This window comes from Onychomys torridus, chromosome 20 (assembly GCF_903995425.1).
Source record: "Onychomys torridus chromosome 20, mOncTor1.1, whole genome shotgun sequence".
In the NCBI taxonomy this organism is placed as follows: Eukaryota; Metazoa; Chordata; class Mammalia; order Rodentia; family Cricetidae; genus Onychomys; species Onychomys torridus.
Window position 1 is genome coordinate 39,814,543 of NC_050462.1, and position 24,327 is coordinate 39,838,869.

The 24,327-nt window shown below is 45.0% G+C and overlaps 1 protein-coding gene across 1 annotated transcript in view; it reads right to left on the reverse strand.

Moving 5' to 3' along the window:
* Lemd3 (LEM domain containing 3) overlaps positions 1-13,818 on the reverse strand; it is a 48,800-nt gene extending 34,982 nt beyond the window's left edge. The window contains exon 1 of the mRNA XM_036169834.1: positions 12,071-13,818. Within this exon, the coding sequence (XP_036025727.1) occupies positions 12,071-13,778 (1,708 nt within the window). The 5' untranslated portion in view covers positions 13,779-13,818. The remainder of the gene's footprint in view (positions 1-12,070) is intronic.
* Positions 13,819-24,327: the final 10,509 nt, after the last annotated feature.

The window sequence follows — 24,327 nt, forward strand, 5'->3', positions numbered from 1 at the left end:
CTCTGCACACATTATCAACTTGCCAGGCAAGGGTGCTTACAGGCAATAGTGACATGGCTGTTAGGGGAGCAACCAAGTGTTTCTGATTGGATCTCAGGAACACTTGCAGGAGAAAGTTCTTAGTCAAAGTTCCATGACCAGGGAGGTCAAGGGCACTAGAAACGAACCTACTCCTCATGGTGCCCTCAACCTGGATCAGAGAAACGTCTTTTTGCAATGGCTGCCAGCTAATTCAGAGAATCGTGGCTGGTCAAAGTGCTGAGAGCGAGGGGCTGAGTGGCTATTGAGAGCTTAGCTTTAAATGGGATGCCCTTATTACCTCCTCTAAGATTCAGGGAATAGCCAAGAAGTGTGGAAAGAATCTAAGAGCTGGATGATTGGGGAGAAACGCCATGAAAAAACATCTTAGAGATGCACTATGGCTAGGGCACTCATGAACTCACAGTAACTGCAGTTGCCTACAGAGGGCCTGCACAAGATGAGCACATAAACATCCAGCTCTCAGGGGAGGAGGGACTCAGAGCCCCACCTGACCAGGGGAGCTCTGGCAGTTGAGGACTACTAGTGGAAATAAAGTGGGAGACGTAGCTACTGATGAGTTAGTTACTCATGCTCCAGAGGATAGCCTTATACAACTCTGCCTATAATTGTGGAATGCTCAACCATAAATGACACATTTTTATTGCTCCACCTGCATCAGTGCTATGGGAATATCACAGAAAAGGGAGCAGAAAGGCTGTAGGAGCCCAACGTTTGCTGCAAACAGTGTTTTCTGGACATAGCTGGGCCGCTAGGCTCATGAACTCTCAGCAGCCATGGTGGTCTGTGTAGGACATGCACGAGATCAAAGCAGTCAACACCCCAGCATGGACCAGGTAGACAATGTGCTCACAAAGGCCCACCCACAGCTGAAGAGCTATTGACAGGTGAAGGAAGCTGGGAGGAGTCAGTTTTCTTCAGGGGTGTGGTCCCTGGTAGGTTGCTCATACTCCAGCGACTGAACTATATATACCCATGAGCACATGGGCAATACTAACTGGACTCAGCAGGGAGGACAGTGAAGGGGGAAAGAAAAATTGGGAAGAAAATGAAGAATAGACATGAAATTGAGATAGGGAAAGGATTGGTGTAGATATGATCAAGATACATCATATGCATGTATGAAATTTCAAAAAATAAAAAAAAATATATACTATTTTAAGTCAATTGCCTTCTTATATACACACCAGGCAAAGGATGAATGGAATTTACCATATAAAAATAAAAGAAAAAGAGATAAAAATAAAAGACAGCATTGCCCAGGCTGGCCTTGACCTCTGTGTAGACTTAAGTTCCCCAAGTCTCTTCTGGTTCTGAATACCACCCAACTCATGAATTGTTCTTTGTTCAAGTAAACTTTACTCCGTGAAGCTCTTTAGCACTGTTCTATTCCTTCGGTTTCCTTTTATTCCCACAGAGCTTTTATGGTATACCTCAGATTCCAGATATGACTCAATGGTGAAGTAAGTCTAACTGTTGTAAAGCTTCCTAGGGTATTAGAAGAACCAGATCTAGCATTGAAAGGAAAAAGTGGCCTTTCTGAGGCCATGTGGGAGCCTCCATATCTAAGGAATTTTCAACTGCATTTCTGCCTATGTTCAGTTTCTGCTTTATGCTGATTTCCGGAGCTTAACTTCATGGAACTTGCCAGCTGCATAACGATACTCTGAACAAATCAACATGACTAATACTTATTCTCTAAAGTCTAAAAAAAAACCCTCAAAATCCTGGAATAAAACTAAACTAGTTTCTGTCCCTTTATCCCGTCCACTATGGGATGCCCATCACTAAAAGCCCCTTATGGCACAGGATAAAGACACCTGGTATGATCATCTGTACTCAAATCAAACCTTGGTTCTGTCACACACGCACCTCTGACTCTTAACCTCCCAAAGATTCTTTTTTCCCTAAAGACCAAGAACGACGGTAGGATACAGCTGCTGGGGGCTTTGTTGTACTGGACTTCTGGTTGACTACATTTGTTCCTCAGCACTTTCATTCATGAAATACATTCTGCTTACTCTCAGTTCCATCCTCTCCTATCTCCCTACCACTCCTGCCAAGCCTGCCCACCGTTCTTTTCCGGGCCTGTTGTTTTGTTTTGTGACTCAGAGTTCAACCAGGGTGGTCTCTGTAAACATGGGTATGGAACTAGCAAATGGAGCCTGGTGTGCTCACCTGTAGGTACCCCTCTGAAGACAGGACTCTCCTCCAGAATCATTTGTAGCTAGCAGTTGAGGAGGAGGGAGTGGGTTTGCCTGATTTCCCCCCCACGCACCCCCCATGACTATCTCCAGGTCCACTCTTGTGCAGGGCAATGAAGCAACAGCAGCAGCTGTGAGTTCACGACTGCAGCCGCCGCCCCTGTGCCCTTCTCTCTACCTCCTGACTCTGACATGCTTGCCATCCCTTCTCTGTGACATTCCAAGCCTTAAAGGGGGATGGCAGAGAGGATCTGTTTAAGGCTGAACATTCACTGTCCCTTTTTGAGTAGCCAAGTATCTCAGCATTCACCAACATGCACTACAAAGAGAAGTTTCTCCCAGTAAGGCTGAAGGTAGCATGTGTCTGTGGCATGCCCATCATGGAATCCTCAGCTGTTAGTTTTAAGAACTAAATAATGCAAGCAAAATCTAAATATTTTAGTACTCAAGAGTCAGAGGCATACATACGTACATGGGGCCCCTTGAACGATGTCATCATTAAATGTTTATAATTACAAATCCACAGTCACAGTAAAACTCTCAGTTTCTTTCAGTTTTTTTTTAGGGGGCACTTTCTTTCCTTCCCTCTCTCTCTCTCTCCCCCCCAAAATAGGGGGTTCTCTGTATAACAGTCCTGGCCGTCCTGGAACTCTATAGATCAGGATGGCCTGGAACCCACAGAGATCCGCCTGGCTCTGCCTCCATTAAAGATGCCACCACTGTGTAGCCAAAACCTCGGTTTCTTACAGCTGTCCTTACATCTGAAGAAACTTGGATAAACAATGTCCTCCCAAATTTCTACTCTGCAGAAAGCAGCATACAATTCTGAAAACTCCTGTAAAATCAAAGACAGTTCTACGTGGCAAAAAAAAAAATTTTTAACTTTAGAAGCCTTTATTCCTCAGATCTCTCTTCTTCTTCTCAAGAACCACAATCCTCTTATATAAATGGGGTGGGCATAGAACCCTTGTAACACACTGGTGGAGTTAACTGTGTAAGAACGTCTATGACGAGTCTTGTAAAGTATAAAACAAGCTATTTACTTATATTCACGTAATGTCTGCTCTAGCTAGAAGACTAGAACCTTTTCCACTTGAAGTGATACATTTGCTTTTTACCAAACTGTACACCCTATTTATACTCTAGTTTTAAAACATTTCAATTCAAATAGCACGCTCACATATTTTTATTTATTTTCCTCTAGGACTCATACTACAGTTTTATAACGAAGCAGTAACTGATGAAACTCGGTGTCTATTTTAAATCTCTAGAGACACTAACAAAAACTACTAAACAACACAGGCGTTTGCTTTAGGAAAGCATGGGGAGTGGAGAGGTGGCTCAGCAGTTAGGAACACTTGTTGCTCCTGCAGAGGACCTGGGTTGAATTCTCAGCACCGACCGACCAGGTGGCTCATGAACGTCTTGTTTCTAGCTCCAGGGTATGCCATGCCTCTTGGGCAGCAGGCATGCATGTGGTACACAGATACACATCAAACAAACTAACAAACAAGAAGAGAGAAAGATCGGAAAAAAAAAAAGCGAGCAAGCTGTGATCCTATAACCTACAAGAATACTGCTATCCACTCCCACTTTGGCGTGCTGAGACTGAACCCAGACCTCAGACACAAGGCAAATGCTCTACTGCTAAGCCGTAGTCTCCGCCCCAGAGTAAAGTGGGAATTCCAAGTTAAAGATGTCTTACACATAATTCATGATGTTTGACCAATGCAAAAAGGAGCGTTTGCCTGTTTTTCCTTTTTGTACAAAAGAGGCTGCTACATAATACACTACAAAATGATATGATATAAAATATCTATAACTCAACATGATGAGTGACAGCTTCCCAGAAGTCTTTCTCAAAATACTGACCAAGTTAACCCTTTATCCGACACAAGCCTCACTGGTCATTAGTTTTCTCTCTCTTCCAACAAGAGACGACTTCTCCCTCCTCTCATTAACCATGAGCCCACCTGGAAAGGCTGCATCTCATATCTATGTCTAGTTTCAAGAAGAATAGAAAGGAATTTAAACTGGAAATGGTAATGTAAGCATAAAGGGCTATCCCCAATGGTATAAGAGCAGGTGGGAGCAGTACTGGTACATCAAGCCAAGAGGCATTTGGTGCCTTACTTAGTATAAGGAGCAATGAAGTCAAGTACTAGAGTGCGTCAAGGGGTTGGGGATTTAGCTCAGTGGTAGAGTGCTTGCCTAGCAAGCGCAAGGCGCTGGGTTCGAGCCTCAGCCCCACCAAAAACAAAAAAAAGAAACATTTTGGGTTGGGGATTTAGCTCAGTGGTAGAGCGCTTGCCTAGCAAGCGCAAGGCCCTGGGTTCGATACTCAGCTCAACAACAAAAAAAAAGTACGTCAAAACAGCACAGAACAGAACTTAACACCACTCACCCGCCTGCCCTGTCTCTGTTCTAAACTAGTGCAGCATAGAAAAGAGAACAAGTGTTTTAAGATCAGAAGACTTGTAGATCCCATTTAGCAGAGAACTCTATGTCATTATCTGTAAATTGATAACAACAAGGCCTACATCATATTACTAGAGAGATTAACTGTAAGATTATACAGAACCAAGTGCATGGCACATTGTAATCATACCAGAATTAGTAATCATGAGATCTAATTAAATCAATAATGTAACTCAGGGAAGTCTAGATCTCCTAACCACGTGTCTACTGAGCCTTGGAAATGTCACTAGCCTGTTGAGTTATACTATACGTAAGACTCCCTGAGTTTTGAATCCTAGTACACACCAAAAAAGCACATCAACTATTCCATCAGCAACTTCTACATTGGTTATGTCAAAACGACTTTCTAGCTATACTAGATTAAGTAAAGTTAATTACTAGTATTCAGTTTACCCATTTCCTTTTATACCTTAATGTGGCTACTAAAAGTTTTGACTGATTATATTACTTGTATTATATTTCTACTGAATGATTCTGGTCAAATAAAACACAACATTGATATTTCAAATTCAAAATGGAATGACATTGTTGTTATATGTCTCACACAAATTATCTAGGAGACTGGAGATATGAGTGCACTTTAAATTTCTTCTAACTTAGGCAGGATGGTTTTAAATCCTACTTATCAAATCCATATTAGACCTTCGTTTCTTGACTGCACCCATTTAAAGGACTGTGTTTGCACTGGGACAAACCTCATCTTCCCACTTTGGTATAAGAATACTCAGCCTGCTTTATCAGAAGAGCATCTAAGAAGCAAACACTTGTTTGGTACAATTCCTCAGCTGACAGTAGCAGATGCTTCCCCTAAAATGCAACAGCGTCATGTCTAGGAGGGGGGCACTTCCAGGAAAGAGAAGTAGGGAGGACGATCCCCCCTAAAGAGGGCAGAACCTTAGGTTGTAGCCCAGATATGAAGAGGGAAAAGTGCTGCTTTGCCTAGCTGCCTCGCTCCCTGCTGGTGAATGCATCAATCATGATGCCGCTGTGGTTGCTGCCGTCCTCTACTTCTCAGGGACCTCGGCATCTTAGGCTTCCAGCCAGACTGCAGAGCAGCAGCTCGGGTGGCCTCCAGGCCTTCTGGATCGGGCTGGGACTGCTGAGGGAGCTACTAAGCTAGAGGACTGAGCAGCAGCACGTCCTCGGCGGCCTTCCTAGCATGAGAGCAGCTACTGTTGGACTACCCAGCCACCGTCATGTGAGCCAATCGGATAATCCCTTTTCCAAAGGTACACTCATTCCATGAGTTCTGTTCCTTTAAAGAATCTGAGTAAAACACCCGCCTACGTTTTTAAATCTATTCTGCCTCAAACTCAGTTCCACATTTTACCTTAATGTACCATCTCTCTGACTTGCAAATCTACCTTCTGCTGGTCAGCACCGTTAAAATCTAGCTGCTGGTTGTATTTTATGACGTATCACAATAATGTAACTATAAAAATAAAAGGTTTTTCAGTCTGGGAATTAATTAGGTGATATGAACCAATAGCTCCCTTTTATCTACTCAGACAGTGTAAGAGACAAGTTTAAAAGTATCAAGGACTATAAAATTTAACCAATTTGTCATGACTTATTGAGCTTAACAAGTGTTCCTTAAATTATACTACTATAGCTGGAGAATTCCAACTTACAATATCAGAAGTGCAGTTTAGTTATCTCAATTTCTTTAAAGCACTTTCGTAAAAGTCGCTGGCTGGATGCAAGGCTTATTTTCCTGTGCTTTCAGTTGACAGCTAGAGAACCAAGACTCAAGAGTTCTGGGTAACTTCCTTACCCAAACACAGGCAGCAGCCAAGCACCAGCGACCACTCCGGCTGCAGCTGCAGGGCCCTCACCAACACACTCACTCCTCATTCTTCTGCGTCCCAGTTTCTCTCAGGGACAGCAGCAACTACTCATAAAAACTAAATCCTCCACACATGGTTCTTAATGTTCCCTCTTACCAACTAAGTCTCAAAATTCTAAAAGAAGGGACAATTGAAGTGGTAATTAAAAAAAACAAGACATTTTGTCATAAGCATAAGAGTATGTCTAGAACATCTTGAACTTAGCAGTAAATGTTCAGAACATTTTCATTTGAGGCACATTTATTCTCCATGTTTCCTCAAAAAACAACTTACTTCTAAAACCTTGCATGAAATAATACCTACGTTAAAACTGTGTGATGTATAGATGCAATTCTCACTTGAGAAACTGTGGTACCAAAAACAGGTGGAAGGAATGATCAACCCACACTAACACTTAGCAGTGGAATTATCCAGCTCCTCCTCTATACAGAGCACATGGTGTGGTAAGCTTTACCATAAGGCACTCAAACGTGCAGAAACGATTTTTTAAAGTTATGTTTCAAAAATTTCAATATACAAATCCAAACACACAATGAGCTCATCAGTGTAGATTTAAAGCAGTTCAGTTCGAATGAAGAATGGGGCTCCTGGGCTGACAACTGTCATGTACAGTGGCGTAGTATTTCTATATAGCTTCCATTCACCCACTTCCGTACTCCAGATCTAGTCTACTAATGCAGACTACTGCGTAAATAACGGAATGTGAATCATGACATAACTGAATGTCAATTGCTATATAAACACTGTACCATGCTGTTAGGCAATAACAAAGTACATGTTTATATAATATAATATATATATATATATATATATATATATATATATATACCACAAAGTACATGAATATAATTATCACATAAATTTACATTAATTGCTATATAAACAGTCATTGTACCGTACTGTTTAGGCAACAACAAAGTACATGTTTGGATGATAATTTCTGTCAAATATTTCTGGTTAAATCTACAGATGTCAAACCTACACATACAGAGGGCCTGTGCTGGGTACTTTATATGTGATCATTTATTCAACATTGACTAGGTCACAAATTTGTGACCCAAGGATACTACATCGATTTCCATCCTCTTTAATAACACTAAACATATGACATACATTATCTCATTTATCACTTAAAGCCACCCTGGGGAGATATCAAACACTCTCATTTTTTAACATGAGACAATTACATTTCTAGTAAGGTCACAGAACCACAGAGAACTGAAATTCAAACCTCAAACTGAGTAATAAAGCCTGTACCTAACCTACAAGAAGATTAACCGAAGGAGTATAATCTGCCTGCCATGGTAGACTCACACATCATATAGTATAATAAATGCTACGAAGGATGTTTGAGCAAAGTAATGGTCCAAACTTGGATAAACAGGATGAAGTGTTCACAAAGCAAACTTTCAAGAATAAACAGTAGAGAGGAAAAGAAACTATTCCCAAGGAAGGGAATAGTATGTTCAAAGACACAAAACGCCTTTACAAATTCAATGACTAGGGGAAATGAAGGTAGAAAGGATGAGGGTAACCTCAAGACAGGTTAGCCAAATTTCAACTGGGCCAGTAAGGAAGAGAAAGTCACCGAGTAACTTGAAGCGAGAGAGTGAGCACATGTAGGCTTTAGAAATAGTGCTCACGCAGGGAAACACTGGAAGGGTACTGCCTAGCAGCAGGGGCTTTGAGGTGATCTTGAGGTCAGGCCAAAACTAACCTAAAAGCAGAGGGATAGACAAAGATTGAGCTGGGCGTGGTGGTGCACGCCTTTAATCCCAGCATTGGAGGCAGAGGCAGGTGGATCTCTGTGAGTTCAAGGCCAGCCTGGGCTACAGAACAAGTTCCAGGAGAGCCAGGGCTACGCTGACAAACCTTGTCTCAAGAAGCCAAACAACAATCATAACAACAAAGATTGGAAAGATGCATGGAGACTAGAGTTACTAGACATCCAAAATAATCAGGAAAGAAGATGAAGGGAAGGAAGGAATCAAGCAAAACCAAGTTCTCTCTCGAGCTCTGGGTATGTATGGAAGCACCGTTATCAAAACAGAAGAGAGGGCAAAGGCAAGGGGGCGGGGCAGGTAATGCCAGACGGTGCTGGTTCCTGGGACATTCAAAGTCCAGCATTCGGAAGAGACAGTTAGGAGAGAATACAGAGTGAGGGGTCGTTCCTGGGTGAGAACGGGGTTGTATAAGGGATGGCCCTGAAGATGAAGTTCCCCAGACTAAACTACTCACAGCAGAGGCAGATGCAAGAATGAAAACTGGGGGACAGTGGCGGCGATGGGCAAGTCTGTAGGAGTGGACATCCAAGGCAGCCGACAGTTCAGAGAGACCAAAGGAAGTTAACTGGTGACCTGCAGACCTGCAGCAGAATCGCTGGCGGGGAACAAAAGCAAAGCTTAAATGACAGCGGAGAAGGAAAGAATGAATGTCGTGGCTGAGAAGAGAGCAGCAGCTAGAGTCGAATATAGAAATGCACATTTTTAGGATAGCACAGATTTGAGCACTCTACAGGATAAGAAAAGGGCCTGTGATGAGAGAAATGTTTAAAATACATCTTTACACTTAAATCAGGACATGGAAGAAAAGATACCTATGATATCATGTTAAATGAAAACACATGTTGCTTAACACATACAGAATGATGTCCTTAAAATTCAGACTCTTGACGGGCGGTGGTGGCGCACGCCTTTCATCCCAGCACTCAGGAGGCAGAGCCAGGCGGATCTCTGTGAGTTCGAGGCCAGCCTGGGCTACTGAGTGAGATCCAGGAAAGGCGCAAAGCTACACAGAGAAACCCTGTCTTGGAAAAACAAAACAAAAACAAAAAATTCAGACTCTCCCATTAAGACCTCACCCATGCCCAAACTGACATTCAGTCCCAGCCACACTGGCCACTCTTTCTGCCCCTTCAAGCTGCTCTATCTGCCAGAGTGCTCTTCTTGTCCATGGCTAGCACCCCAGGCCATTCTGATCCTGGGTCAGGTGTCACCTCCCCAGCGAGGCCTGCCTACCTGTATGCACTTCCTTGGGCTAAGGTAATAATAAATTCTTCCTTTCACTTGTACACCTTTCTCTCTGGGATGTCGGCTCTGAAGGCAATCTCATCTGCCACATCACCACATATTGTTCAACACTCAACTGTGTTTAAAAGCTAACGGCATGGTAGGCACTTACAGTAAAACTTACACATACAATCTGGATGAAAATCAGCACACCTATTTTTACATGGAAAGTAGGAAGTTAGTTCAGAAAGGAGCTACAGTTGCTGTTATAAATGGCCAGGAATGAGTATGAAATTAGCAAGAGTGGATAATATAATTATACTCATGTTGTGCTTCATCTCTCTTCAAATTGTTTACAAAAATCCTGTCTTTTGTAGTTGAAGAATGATTTTTAAATCATAACCATGAGTCTACACCAGGCAATCTATTCTGTTCTCTCTTTTCCTTTAGTGAGCTGTCATGATTCAATCATCTGTAGGACAGTCTTACTGAAGGCTAACGTGTGAGCTGTTGTGACAGCAGCTTAGAGTTCAAATGCTAAAAGCCTTGGAACTGTAGAGCTCAGCTCATCTTAGCTGACACCCAGCTCTGCAGACGAGAAAGCAACTCAAATTTAATGAGTAAAAGTAGTTTCATTAAGATACTAATGAGGGTTGGGGATTTAGCTCAGTGGTAGAGCGCTTGCCTAGCAAGTGCGAGGCCCTGGGTTCAATCCTCACCTCAAAAAAAAAAAAAAAAAAAAAAGATACTAATGAAAAAATTGCAAAGACCAAAATACTTAAGACCTTTGTATTTAAAAGAACATTTAAAAGTCCATTATACATTATGTAATTTAAATGATAACTAATAAAAGCTTACAGTCACATATAACCCTACAATCTTCTGGTGAAATTATTGCTTAAAGTAAAACTTAAACATACTATTTGACCAATGAACGCTATGGCTAAACATTAAAATATGACCAAAGATTCAGAACATAAGGATGAAAACAGCCACTCTGAAAAGCCTAATTCCATTAAGTGACCAGATTAACTCAAGTAGCAGACACTTCTCTCTACCATGGTTTACAGTACGCCGAGTACCTGAGTGATTCCTTATACTGTGACTCAACCTCTACATCAACGGCTTCAAGGTGTGTCTAACAGAACTAATGATGTGAAATGTCAAACAGATTAAAAAACACAGCAAACATAATGAACCTTAATAACTATTTCTCACATATAAACTGTAATTTACCAAAAGTACGGCAAATGTCATCTGAACCTCTAAATATCTCATGCTTAATAAATCCTCTCATTTGACTCTCACAACTACAAAGCTGGCAGATATTTCTACTCTTCAGCAGTAAGAATGAGGCTCAGAAGTTAAGAGTTTGACTCTTTCAGCCAAGCCCTTGATCATCTCAACTACTTATGCCTTGTTTTCCCCATCCAGGAAAATAAAGGGACCCTCTTCTCGATAACGCGATTTACAAAGGTCACACAAATATTAAGAACAGACCGTGGTTAGACAGAAGTCTGAAAACAACTCACAGATAATCCCTCTCTCTGAGAGTGTTGGGAAGTCCAGGTAAGACACCCCATGTAAAGTCCTTTCCCCTTCTGGCCATCCCTGCCCAGATGGCCCTCTCTCTACAAGGCTACTTTTTGGTTTGTTTTGCCCCACGGTATGTCTACCTTCAACAGTACCCCCTCTGACCCTGCAACCTGAAATAGCACACCCCGATGACTTCATCCTTGTGTCTTCACGGAACACACAACGTTATCTTCTCTGAATGGCTGGACCTATTACTGTTGTCTTGACCTCTCGGTACTCAGTACAGACTCTAGCTTAATCAATGCACACACCTGCCTATAGTCATTTACCAAGTAAAGCTGACCCCAAGTTCCATGTGCCAAGTTCCCATGGCTTTCTTCACGGGTGGCAGGGGAGGTGCTCTGGCCTGAGAAGTCACTTATGGGGTGTGACCTGCTGTCTTCTCAACACTCATTCTCTCTAAAGAAATGAGACAACTACCTATATTGTGTGTACCACAACTTCAACAAACTGTACATTATCCTCTTCAGTCATATCCCGCTGAAAAATGGAAACACCGCATGGATGGCCCTGCTTAAAAACGGTACTATTCCAAACCTCATGAGCAAATGACATCTGCAGCTATTTAAAACTAAAAAGAAATGAAGACACTCAAGTGCCTTTTACCCGGACTGTTTCCTTCTTTCGATAAGCTGTTTTGAATTTAACAACACACCGTGCAGAAACACTTAAAAAACCAGTCCTAAGTTACCACTCTGACACTGGTAATCCTGTTCCTTCTCAAAAGAGAGATGATGCGTGGTGTGTATCCTGTAGTAGCATTTTCGTTGTTAAAAACCCATTCCTTGCAGGTAAAGGTCACACCACCACCACCACCACCACCAGCAGCAGCAGCAGCAGCAGCAGCAGCCACGCTGCATTTGATAACCTGAGCCCTCCTGGGTGACTTCATACTTACTGAGACCTCCATCCTCGGGGACTCCCGTCCCTCTCATTCCTAGGTAAGTCAGTCCCAGGATTAGGAAAAACAAGCAGGCGGCAGTCAGGAGAAACATGGACAAGTAGTGGGCACTGAAAGTTCCTGTCGGGGACACCTCTTCCCGTTTAAACTGCTGCAGAAGTTCCTCCTCGGGCTCGCACAGCTTGGGCTTGCCGTAGGCGTTCTTCAGGTAGGTGTGATTGGAGCCGGTGTGGTTGGCGTGGTGATTGATCCTGAGTGAAGTCGGGGGAGGGAGGCTGTTGGGGTAGACGCCCGGGGGATCCACGCCGAAGGCGCCACCGCCTATGTGGTTATTGGTTTTGAGGAGGGACCCGGCGGGCGACTCCAACGTGGAGTCCAGGTCAGGCCCCGGCGGGGCCAGCTTCTTCGCGCCCGCACGGTACCGAGGAACCGGGCTGGAGTCCACCGGCTCGCACCCCGCGCCGGGATCGGCCGCCGCCGCCTCCTCCGGGGTTCGGCTCCTGTCTAGACTCGCGGCGGCGGCGGCGGCGGCAGCAGCACCAGCCGCCGCCCTGTCATTCATCGCCAGTCCTCCCCCTCCCTGACCCGGAGTCTCCTGCCGGCTGCCGCCAGATTTAGCCGTCAGCGCCGCCGCCGAGAACGGCTTACTATGATGGCTCCGTCTGGGTCGATGCCGGGCCAGGGAGTCGTCCTTGAATACCTGTCTGCCGCCAGCGGTGGAGGAGGAGGAGGAGGAGGCCCCGACCACGTCGTCGTCGTCGTCGTCCTCTTCCTCCGAGTCCGAGTAGTGCTCCCGGCAGCTGTACGGGAGGAGCCGGCTGCCGTTCACCGCTCGGCTCGCCCACCGCGGCTCGTCGGCCTCGGGATCCCTCTCGCCGCCGTCCGCCCCGTCCTCGTCCCGGTCCTCCGCGGCGGCCGCGGCGGCGCCGATGGCGGCACCACCGTCGTTCCCGGACGACGACGGCGGTTCGGGGACGCCGGGCCTCCGCGTCGCCCACCACGAGTGGGGCTTCCTCCGCTCGCCCGAGTGGCTGTGGGTCCCCTCGCCGGAGGCCAGGGGCGCCGGGGCCGCTTTGAACCCGCCGCGGTACTGCAGCGCAGCCCGGTCCCTGCGCGCGCCGCCGCCGCCGCCGGCCTGCTCGCGGGGACTGGCCTCCACGTCCGACTCGTCCGAGCTGAAGCCCAGCAGCACTTTGGGGACGGCGGCCGCGGCCCCGGAGCCTCCTCCGGAGCTCTCGGGCACCGAGGCCGACAGCCGCCCGAGGCCTGCCGGGGTCCGTAAGTACGAGAGGTCACCCGAGCCCGGCCGGAGTCCCATCCCCGCCGTGGCCGTCGCCGAGCCCGCGACCGTGGCGGCGGCGGCCGTGTTATTGTTATTACTGTTCCGCGTCTTGTAGCCGCGGCCCCCCGCCCGGTGCTGCGGTTGCAGCGGCGGCTGCTGCTGCTGCTGCTGCTGTGGCTGCTGCTGCGGCTGCGGCGGCGGCGGCGGCTGCTCTTCCTCGCGAAGCTTCTTGAGCTTCTTGAGATAGACCGGCCGGGTGCTCTCCGTCACCGGACCCGGAGACAAGCCGTAACGGCGCAGCTGATGGAAAAGCTCTTCATCCGAAAGCTGCTGCGGCTGCTGCTGCTGCGGCTGCGGCTGCTGCGGCGACTGAGGCGCCGCTGCGGCCGCTGAAGCCGCCGCCGCCGCCGCCGCCGCCGCCATTTTCTCTCCAGGGTGTTTTACAAGCTCCGCGCTACCGGAAGTGACGCGCCGCCCTAGACCCTGAACTAGACCCGGGCTGCGTCGCCCTGCCCGCAGCGCCACGGCCGCCTCGGCCAATGGGAGGCGCGGGAGGAGCTCACCTGAGCGGGAAAGCGCCACCTGAGCCGGCGGGCGCGCGGTTTGCACCGCCGCGGCGTGGCCGCCCGCTCGCACCGGGGCTGCCCGCGTGTCCCCTGCACCCCAGCCCCCGGGGATGGTGCTGGCGGCGGCGGCGGCTGTCCCTGCCACCGCTCCGCGCCCCCGGTCGCCACTTTGGCAACCCACACCTTGACCTCTCTTCCCTCTTCCCCACCTCCACCTCCACCCCACCCCGGGGCTCCCGCCACCGGGCAGCGGGCGTGGAAAGGACATCCGCCCTGAAGTTCATGGCGAGCGACACTTGGCGTGTTCGGATCCCCGCTGCTGAGTCGAGAAGAAGAGATTGCCCTCTCCTCGGCTTGGCCGTTCGGCGGTCTGACTCTAGGGTTCCCTTTTTCTCGTGTTGTCTTTCCGTGTCTTTTATTTATTTATTTATTTTAAGTGGCTTTCTCTCGGTGCCTTTTCAGAGACTGACTTCTCTTGGAAGACATGGGAGAGATCGTTCACAGTATACAGGCTTATTTATTTATTTGTTTGTTTATTTGGTTTGTTTTCTAAGTAGGATGATGGGGAAATTAACTTTGTTCGTTTTGCTTATTTATTTATTTATTTTGTTTGTTTGTTTTCTAAGTAGGATGATGACCCTTCAGAAGTCATGGAGAAATGAAAGAGTCTATCATCTGATTCATTCCGGCTGAAGAAAGACAAGCTCACCATTCTGCTCTCCCAGCACCTATCCAAACACAATTAATATAGATTTATTTTGTAATATGTTATTGCCCCCCTTGGGGGTAAGCTCCATGTACAGAGGAACTTGGGGTCTATCGTTTTCAACACTAGAAGCCCAGTACACATTTGTTGGATGAGGTAGTGAGCCACGCACTTTAATAGAATGAGATTAAAATTGGGGGCGCAGGAAAGCTGCCTGGCAAGGTCGATAAACTATCCCCCAAAGAAACACAGTTTTGGTAAAGAGTGCTTCCCTTTTCCTAAATCCTGACATAACTAATTTTTTTTTTTTTTAGTACTTTAGCCCTAGAAGCTAGTAGGCAATCCTAGGACTATGTACGAAACATTACTATAGTTTTTTTTTTTTTTTTCAATCTGAATTGCTTTACCCTATAACATAAAAACATCTATACAGAATAGGTTAATCAAAAGCCTAGATACTAGCATTTCAGTACCCAGCATCCCACATCAGAGGAAAAAAAACAATTAACCTCAGTTCTTGATTTCTAAGAAATCTTCCTTTGTCTTCAAAAACAAAGTTTTCCTATGAAAGACCACTTCCCTTTTTTCTTTATCACTGAGACTTTAAACATCACAAATGACCCTGAATTTATGACTGTTAAGCACTTACAAGAGTTATCTGACATTATATAATGTACTTATAATGTCCTTATAATGACCTAAACTTATTACCTTAAGTTTTGGAGTGGGAAATCAAATGATCACAAACTTACTGGGACTCAGTTTAGCAAAGTAGTTCCTCTGGGGGCTTTGATGCTACATAAAACTGGATATTTTATTTTCTTTTTTCACCTTAGTTCAACATTCATTTTCCACTCTGTTGGCTCAGGTCTGAATTCCAGGTTGTCTGTGATGGCTAACAATGTCAACCTGACTGGATCTGAACATCACCCAGGAGACACGCATCTAGACATGCCTGTAAGGGATTATCTAGGTTTGGTTAATTGATGTGAGAAGACCCACCTCAACTCAAGGTGGGCCCAGTTCAGTGGCCTTGGATACTACACGGGATGAAAAGGAGAAAGGGAACTGAGCACAAATACTCCATAACTTTTGGCTTCCTGACCATGGTTGCAACATGATCAGCTACCTCAGGCTTCATTCCTTGTCTGCCATGACCTTTTGTGTGTGTGTGGGGGGGGGGGGGGTTGTTCAAGACAGGGTTTCCCTGTGTAGCTTTGGAGCCTTTCCTGGAATTCACTCGGTAGCCCAGGGTGGAACTCACAGAGATCCGCCTGGCTCTGCTCCATCTCTTAACTCTGGGTAAGTTGCTGTTTCTGTGTATACAAAATCCTCCACAGATGACTATCTCAGGGATTAAATGTCCATGAGATACTTAGTGCCATGCCTAATGCACAGTGTATATATACTCAGTACATGTTAGCAATGCAAAGTTGGTCAACTTGTGTATCTCTTTCAGTAGTATGGGTCCTGGTGATTCCATGTAACAACAGTCAAAACACTACTGTACGACAGGAATAGAATTATTCAAGGTTTGCCCAAGATATTGATCCCATTGTGAGTTAATGGGGATCAAAGGTGTTAGTAACCACAGTTTTGGGGTTTTGAATGAACTAGGAACTAAAGGTCTTCGTTCTCCAAGTTACATACCCAAGTGCAAATCTTAGGTTCTCAGAATCTCAATTTATTTCTTTTTTTTTTAAACAATATTTATTCATTATGTAGACAGTGTTCTGCCATGTGTGCCTAAATGCCAGAAGAGGGCACCAAATCTCATAGATGAGTGTGAGCCACCATGTGGTTGCTGGGAATTGAACTCAGGACCTCTGGAAAAGCAGCCAGTGCTTTTAATCTCTGAGCTATCTCTCCAGCCCCAATTTATTCTTTTAAAATGCTGACATATTGCCTTTCCTTCTTGGCAAACAACTAATATTTAAGAAATGTTTGGCTGGGCAGTGGTGACACACACCTTTAATTGCAGCACTCGAGAGGCAGAAGCAGGCAGATATTTGTGAGTTCTAGGCCAGCCTGGTGTACAGAGAGAGTTCCAGGGGAAAAAGAAGAAAGAAATGTTTATGAGAACAATGAATAATACATAGTATATGAAAATGATATCCAAGTAAGGTGTTTGCGTGTTGGTTACTGCCACACATTAAATAAAGCACGGCAATTACACTAATATGCAAATTTTGTTTTACAAGAAGGGTTTTTCTGTGGATTTTTGAGATAGGGTTTCTCTGTGTAGCTTTGTAGGGTTTTTTGTTTTTGTTTGTTTGGGTTTTTTGAGACAGGGTTTCTCTGTGTAGTTTTGTGCCTTTCCTGGAACTCTCTCTGTAGACCAGGCTGGCCTTGAACTCACAGCGATCCGACTGCCTCTGCCTCCCTGAGTGTTGGGATTAAAGAGTGTTGGGATTAAAGGCGTGTGCCACCACCACCCAGCATCTGTGTATCTTTGGAGCCTGTCCTTGAACTCACAGAGATCCCCCTGCCTCTGCCACCCTAGTGCTGGGATTAAAGGCGTGTGCCACCACCACCTGGCTTACAAGAAGTTTTATAAACATGATCTCATTTGGTCTACAAAACAAACAACATCCTTTCTTGGAGGATGCTGAGGGTGTGGTTTATCGTAGGGAACTATATGGGGTTGTAATTCCCCCTTGGTTTGGGTGTTTAAACAGACCCAACACTTCCTCAGGAGAACCTTCCCGGCCCCAGCCCTGTCACTGATCATCTGTGACTTGTGCCTTATTTGCCAAATGGATCTTACTCCAGCTTGCAGACTGGCCAAGTGTTAAAACATGGAGCTGTATCTTAACTGCACCCAGATACTTGACAGGAAATACAATCTTAAACTTACTGGGCTCCGTGGCTTCCAAAAATTTGACTGAGGGAGGCATTTATGATAGGCTATCCTGTATAATCTTGGCATCAGCTCTCACCGAACAACTTTGAATAGAATTTTTGGAACCCAATATTATAATCAAAGATACCATTTGTGGTTTATTTCCTAGAAGAATATCCTTTCTGGTCCTAGTACTAAACATAGTTCTGTTTTTTTCCAGATCATTAGATTTAGTTTTGATTTTGGTTCATTTTTCTTACCAAAATGAAATTCACAAACATAAAATTGGCCATTTTGAAGTATATAAATGCCACTTAAGACACTCACAGTACTGTGTTGTAGAATATTATTTTAAGATGTGTTAATTCGTTTATGCTGTGAAACACTGGCTTTAATGATGCAAAGCTTTATGTTGCATCTGTTTAAACTCTGTGAAGCTGTGTTACTGTGCCTGTCTAAAACACCTGATGGTCTAATAAAGAGCGGAACAGCCAATGGCAAGGCAGGAGAAAGGACAGGCGGGGCTGGCAGGCAGAGAGGATAGATAGAAGGAGAAAATAGAAGGTGTTAGAGAACAAGGAGAGGAGGACACTAGCCACCCAGCCAGCCACGGAATAACAGTGAAAGTAAGGTATACAGAAGTAAGGAAAGGAAGAAGCCTGGAGGAAAAAGGTAGCTGGGATAATTTAAGTAAAGCTGGCTAGAAACAAGCCAAGCTAAGGCCAGGCATTTATAATTAAGAATAAGCCTCCATGTGATTTATTTGGGAGCTGGATGATGGGGGCCCCCAAAAGAGCAACAACAACCAACAACAGTACTGCACAACTATCAACTCTATCTAGTCCCCTAAATATTTTCATGGCTCCCAAAGGAACCCCTGAACTCATGAAAAACTCACTCCCCATTTCCTTCTTCCCCTACCTCTAGACAACCATGATCAGTTTCTGGCCTCTGAGGATATAACTCTTCTGAATATTCCATGTGAGTAGAATGAAAAGTTATGTGACCATTTACCCGACTCCCTTCACTCAGCGTAATGTTTTCAAGATTAATCTATGTTGTAACATCTCTTTATATAATATTTCACTATATGAACATGCCACATTTTATTTACTCATCCATTGACCAGATTTTGGGATGTTTCTACATCTGCTTACTATTTATAATGTTATCATAAACATTGATTTTTTTTTAAGTATCCATTTTCAAATATTTTGAGGATGTACTTTGGAATGTAATAAAAAAAACCACATGGTAACTATATTGGAATTTTTGAGGATTACACAAATTTATGAATGTGTTAATGAAAGAAGAGAGAAAGGAAGACATTAGCCTGCTACTGTCCCAACACCTACAGCTGTTTCTCATAACGAACTGCCATGGTTTGAAAATGACCTGTTCCCACCAGTTTATGTGTTTAATTCCTCAATATCTTAGTGTGGGTAATTCAGTATTGGAAGAGCAGCAGGATGTGTAGAGCAGAGCTCCCATGAACATATTCATACCTTCTCCTGGGAGTGAGTGCCCACTTTCAACAGGGCTGGAGTAATTACCTGGAGAGCAAATTATTACAGAGTAAGCTCACCTCTAGCCTCCAGGGTATGTGATGGAGTTTGGCTGCTTCCCAGAATTCCATGGGCAGCAAGTTTCTTGATGCCTTGGGGCTTGTTTTATGGCCCTGGTTCTGGTGGGGATTTTATTACAGACATTGGGTGGGTGGGTGTGTGTGGGGGGGTGTTGTTTTCTGGCTGGCTGGAAGAAAATACATCATTTGGAAGTTTGGGAGCCTGGAGTGACTCTAAGTATTGCCTTTACTCCATCCTGTGGGATGGACCAAGTGACGGCAGTGATTCGATCCAAGAGGAATTTATGTCAAACGTTGAGCAGACTAGGTAAACTAAGTATGAGGCTAGCAAGGAGGAAAGAAGTGGCTGGGGGAGGAGCCGGGATGGGAACAAGGCCTGGCCTGTCCAGCGGCAGAGGAAATCCGGTATTGAATTTTTTGAGCCAGGTTCCCTGAGTCTTTAGGTCCTTTCTTGGAGCAGCATCGTTCCTGGAGGAGGGCACACATCCCTCTGTTAGCTGAATCCAGGAGAGCTAGATCCACCCCATCAATTCAAGAACCCAAACAGCCAAAGAATCGAGTTTCTCCTGAAAGGGGAGCAAGCTGATCTGAGACCCGGCGAGGGAGATTAATGGATGACAACAACATCAACTAACGTCTCCGTCTACTATTCCTGAGTCCCGAAAGTGTGCCCAGAGTGGCAAGAAGAGGGATGAGCTGGATGGCACATTAGCTAGGCAAAAGTCATTGGTGCCAAGGAAAAACTAGCAAGGTCAAGGGGGGTTTAGGGGCAGATGGACAGCAGCAGAAGTAGGTTTGAATAGGGAGGGGTGCTTAAGTGGTCTCAGGCAACGTCTGAGACAGAGGATGATGACTCAAGAAGATTGGAGATGATAAGCCAGTGAGGTGGAGAGTGCCGGAAGCTGGTGATGGTGAGATTGTACTGTTAAGGGTAGAGGGAATGTACACAGGGCGGCGGGGTGGACCAACACATGGAGGGGGGGTGCCTGGGAAATAGGCTTATTCCTAATCGCTAAGGTCCCTTGAGCAGATGTTGAGAGGAACAAGTTTCACGAGGCTCTGCTGGAAGCTGAGAGGTACAGCCTGGTTAGAAGAGCTCTCCCCATCATCTCAAGGGTCCCCCAGTATCCTTACAGGTAAAGTGAACGCCCTGGGGGCAAGGCATCCCCACTCTTCTAATCCTCACTGAAGAGGAAGGGATCTGTAAGGGGGCGCGGAGGAAGACAAAAGCTTTTGGCAGCTGCCTTGTCTCTTCGTCCTGTTGCTACATGCGGCAGCTAGAAAGAGAACACGGAAATATAAAAGCATAATCACCCACTCTCCAGAGGATCAAAAAAACAGCACAATATTGTATTGATGTTATCACTGGAACTCCTCGTGAAGTGCCTCAAGGATGTGTTTGCTAGTTTCTAGTCTACAAAGTTCCTGGGATTTCTCTCTTTAATTGCTCAGCTTCTGCAGAAACGCTAAGACTTCTAAGGAAGAAGCCAGAATCAACATACCAGAACTACAACATGGTATTAAGAGACGTTAGGCAAAATTCTTATCCTATGTGCGTGTGAGGATTTGCCAAGAAAGTTTTGTGCGAGAGCATCTGTCTTTCTTTCCTATATATAACTCAAACAGGTGAGGAGCTGTCACGGGATTCAAGTAAACAGCACACATATGCCACGGTTGATATTTATACCCCACTGTAACTAGGCGGGTGAGTAAATTGCCTCAATCATACGCAAAAAAGGGACAGGGAACATTTCACATTGAAGAAGGATGGATGAGGGCCTCGGTGTCAGGTTCGGATCCTGTTTCCATTTCTACCACCCATTGCAGTAATGTTTTATGTTGCCCATAGCCTAGAAAAATCCTTTATGAGGCCATTTCATCTTTATACCCACCCTGAGGGAAAACAATGAATACCATAGTTTTATAGATGGGAAAACTAAGACTTAGGAATTTTCTGTAATTTGTCCTCTGAGAAGCCAATGAGGACCACAATTCAAAACCGCTCTTGGGCTCTCAGCCCCTAAGCTGCCTGCTCACTTCAGGCCACCATAGTCTCACTCAGATTTCCCAGAATGAGTTCCTGGATCGTTTGCTTTGGGTTCCTTCATCTATAAAATGTGGTGTGGAAGTACAGTGATTTAACTACCAAGCTGCCTGCCAGTTGCAAAGCACTTGAAGCACCTTCTTAACTACTTAGGGTTTGGGGTATATATATATGTATACATGTATGTATATGTATATATATATATATGCATATATGTGTGTACATATATATGTATGTATACATATGTATATATATATTGCCCTGTTTCTGCCCTCAGCTCTCGGTGTCTTTTAGAAAGTTTCATCCTTCCTGACTCTAACTTAACTGCTTGTTCAGCAGATAACAACACAGCTGTGTTGATCATTCAAAACTTATAGAGGGTACTACCTGTTACAAAATGACATTGGGGTTTTCTTGCTGTGAAGAGACACCATGTCTGTAATAGGACTTTCTTGTCGGACCCTCTCTGGGACCGCCAGCTCCCCAATAATGACATGGAGACTTATTATGAATTATGAAAGCTTGGTCTTTAACTTAGGCGTGTTCCCAACTAGCTCTTATAACTTAACCTGTTTCTATTAATCTACATTCTGCCGAGTGGGTTTTTACCTCTCCATTCTGTACTTCCAACTCCTCAGTGTCTTGCTGGTGAAACTAGATTCTAACCCTGAGTGCCTCTCTCCCCCACTCCCGGAAGTCCCACCTATTCTCTCCTGCCTAGCTACTGGCCATTTAGCTGTTTATTAAACCAATCAAAAGGCACCCTAGGCAGAGACACATCTTTACAGTGTACAAAAGGATTATCCCACAGCACATGGCCACAGCAACTCCTATAAAGGAAAACATTTAGCTGGTTCTGGCTTACAGTTTCAGAGATTTAGTCCATTATCATCATGGCAAAAAGCATGGTGGCACATAGGCAGACATGGTGCAGGAGAAGGAGCTGAGATTTCTACATCTTGATCTGCAGGCAAGAAGTGAACTGTCCTACACTGGGTGTAGCTGGAGAATATAAAACCTCAAAGCCAAAGCCAACCTTCACTGTAGCTGGAAGGTTTCTCCGGTCTCACCCGCCACTTCCATCCTAAGTTCCTCAGGTCCTGCCCAGCCTCACAGTCCCTCAGCCACTTATAAAATAATAATTCAGAGGCTTAATATTAATTGCAAACTGTATGGTCTACGGCAGGCCTCTTGCTAGCTAGCTCTTATATCTTAAATTAACCCATTTCTATTCATCTATGTTTTGCCCCATGTTCCATGGTTTTCTTTACCGGTCTGCTGGCATCTTGCTTCTCCTTTGGGAGCGGCTAGTATCTCTTCTACCTCTCCTTTCTTCTTTCTGTCTCTCTCTTGGATTCCCTACCTGGCTATAACCTGACTCACCATTGGCCAGAGCAGCTTCATTATTAACCAATCATGGCAACACATAGTCACAGTATACAGAAAGACATCCCACAGCAAACTTCATCTAACAGGGACGATTGCGACCAACTTCCTCTAACAGGGCCACACCTACTCCAACAACCTACTAATAGTACCACTTCCTGTGGGATTCAATACTTGAGTCTATGGGGACCATGCCTAGTCAAACTGCCACACAAAGATTCTGAAAAGGGGTTTGCTTTCGAGTGTTTGTTTGCTTGCTTGTTTTGTTTTGTTTTGTTTTTTTCTCAAGACAGGGTTTCTCTGTGTAGCTTTGCACAAAGCTACACAGAGAAACCCTGTCTCGAAAAAAAAACAAACAAAAAAACAACAAAAAAGTTCCCATATTTATGGGATACTATTTGATGTTTCAATACATGTATACATAGTGTAATCTTTAAATCAAGTTATCAGTATCTGTCTCCTCAAACATTTGTCTTTTATTAATAGTGGAAACATTAAAAAGCCTTTCTTGCAGCCATTTGAAGTAAACAGTACTTGCTAACCCAACTTCCCTGACCCTGCTGTGTAGGAGCGCATCAGAACTCACTGCTCCCATCCAACTGTAACTTTGTACCCATTGACACCTCTTCTCCCCCGACCTCCCCCTCCCGTTTCTGAGACAGTGTAAAACAGAGTCTGCTTTTAGATGAGTCATGGATCCCCGGCAAGGATATCTTCAGAAGGAATCAACAATGACTGCATAGTTTTAGGCTGAGTATCCAGAGAAAAAGAGACTATTTACTTAGGTGTCACAGCCTACTACAGTGACCTCCGGAGGAGTCAAGAGATGCGTTTGGATTTGGGATGTTTGTGATTACCAAAAAAGGGGCTCTAGAATCAGATGTTTACTGAGTGCAGAGCTGGGAGGGGGTAAGGGAAGGAATTGGACACGAGTGTCAGCATCACAGAGCGCAATTTTAAAGTTGTGGAAATGATAAGATTAGGAAAGAGAAAAGGGCCGGGCGGTGGTGGCACACACCTTTAATCTCAGTACTAAGGTATCAGAGGCAGGTGGATCTCTGAGTTTGAGGCCAGCCTGGTCTACAGAGAGAGAGTTCTAGGACAACCAGGGCTACACAGAGAAAACCTCTATGGAAAAACCAAAAGGAAAAAGAGAGAGGGAGAAGAGGACGGAGAACGGATCCTGGCTGTTATTTAACATTGAGAGACAGACAAGATAACTACTTAGATAAGCTACTAACTCAAAATTTGGAAATTTCTCTTCAGTCAAGTACTCATCCTGTGGATACTGGACTCTCCACCAGAGTCCAAGTGCAACGACTCCCACAACATTAAATAACTCAAATGTCTGTTAATTAAGAAGCAACAAGACGCATTTAGAGGGCAGAAAAATAGCTCAGGAGATAAAAGCACTTGCTGTGAATCCTAGTTAGGTTCCTGTTGCTTGATAAAACAGCAGGAACAAGAGGAACTTGGGGAGGAAAGGGTTTGTTTAGCTCGCACTTCTGTGACAGTTCATCATAAAAGGAAGTCAGGGCAGGAACTCAAGGCAGGGACCTGGAGGCAGGAACTGAAGCAGAGGCCATGGAGGAGTGCTGCTTCCTGGCTTGCTCTCGAAGGCTTGCTCAGCCTGCTTTCTTATAAACCTTAGGGCCACCTGTCCAGAGATGGCCTCACCCACAAAGGGTTGGGCCCTCCGACATCAAACACTAATTAAGAAAATGCCCCCACAGGCTTGCCTGCATGCCAATCTGGAGGGGCATTTCCTCAACTGAGGTTCCCTCTTCACAAATGACCCTTGCTTGTGTCAAGTTGACACAACACTAGCCAGCTCACTGTGCAA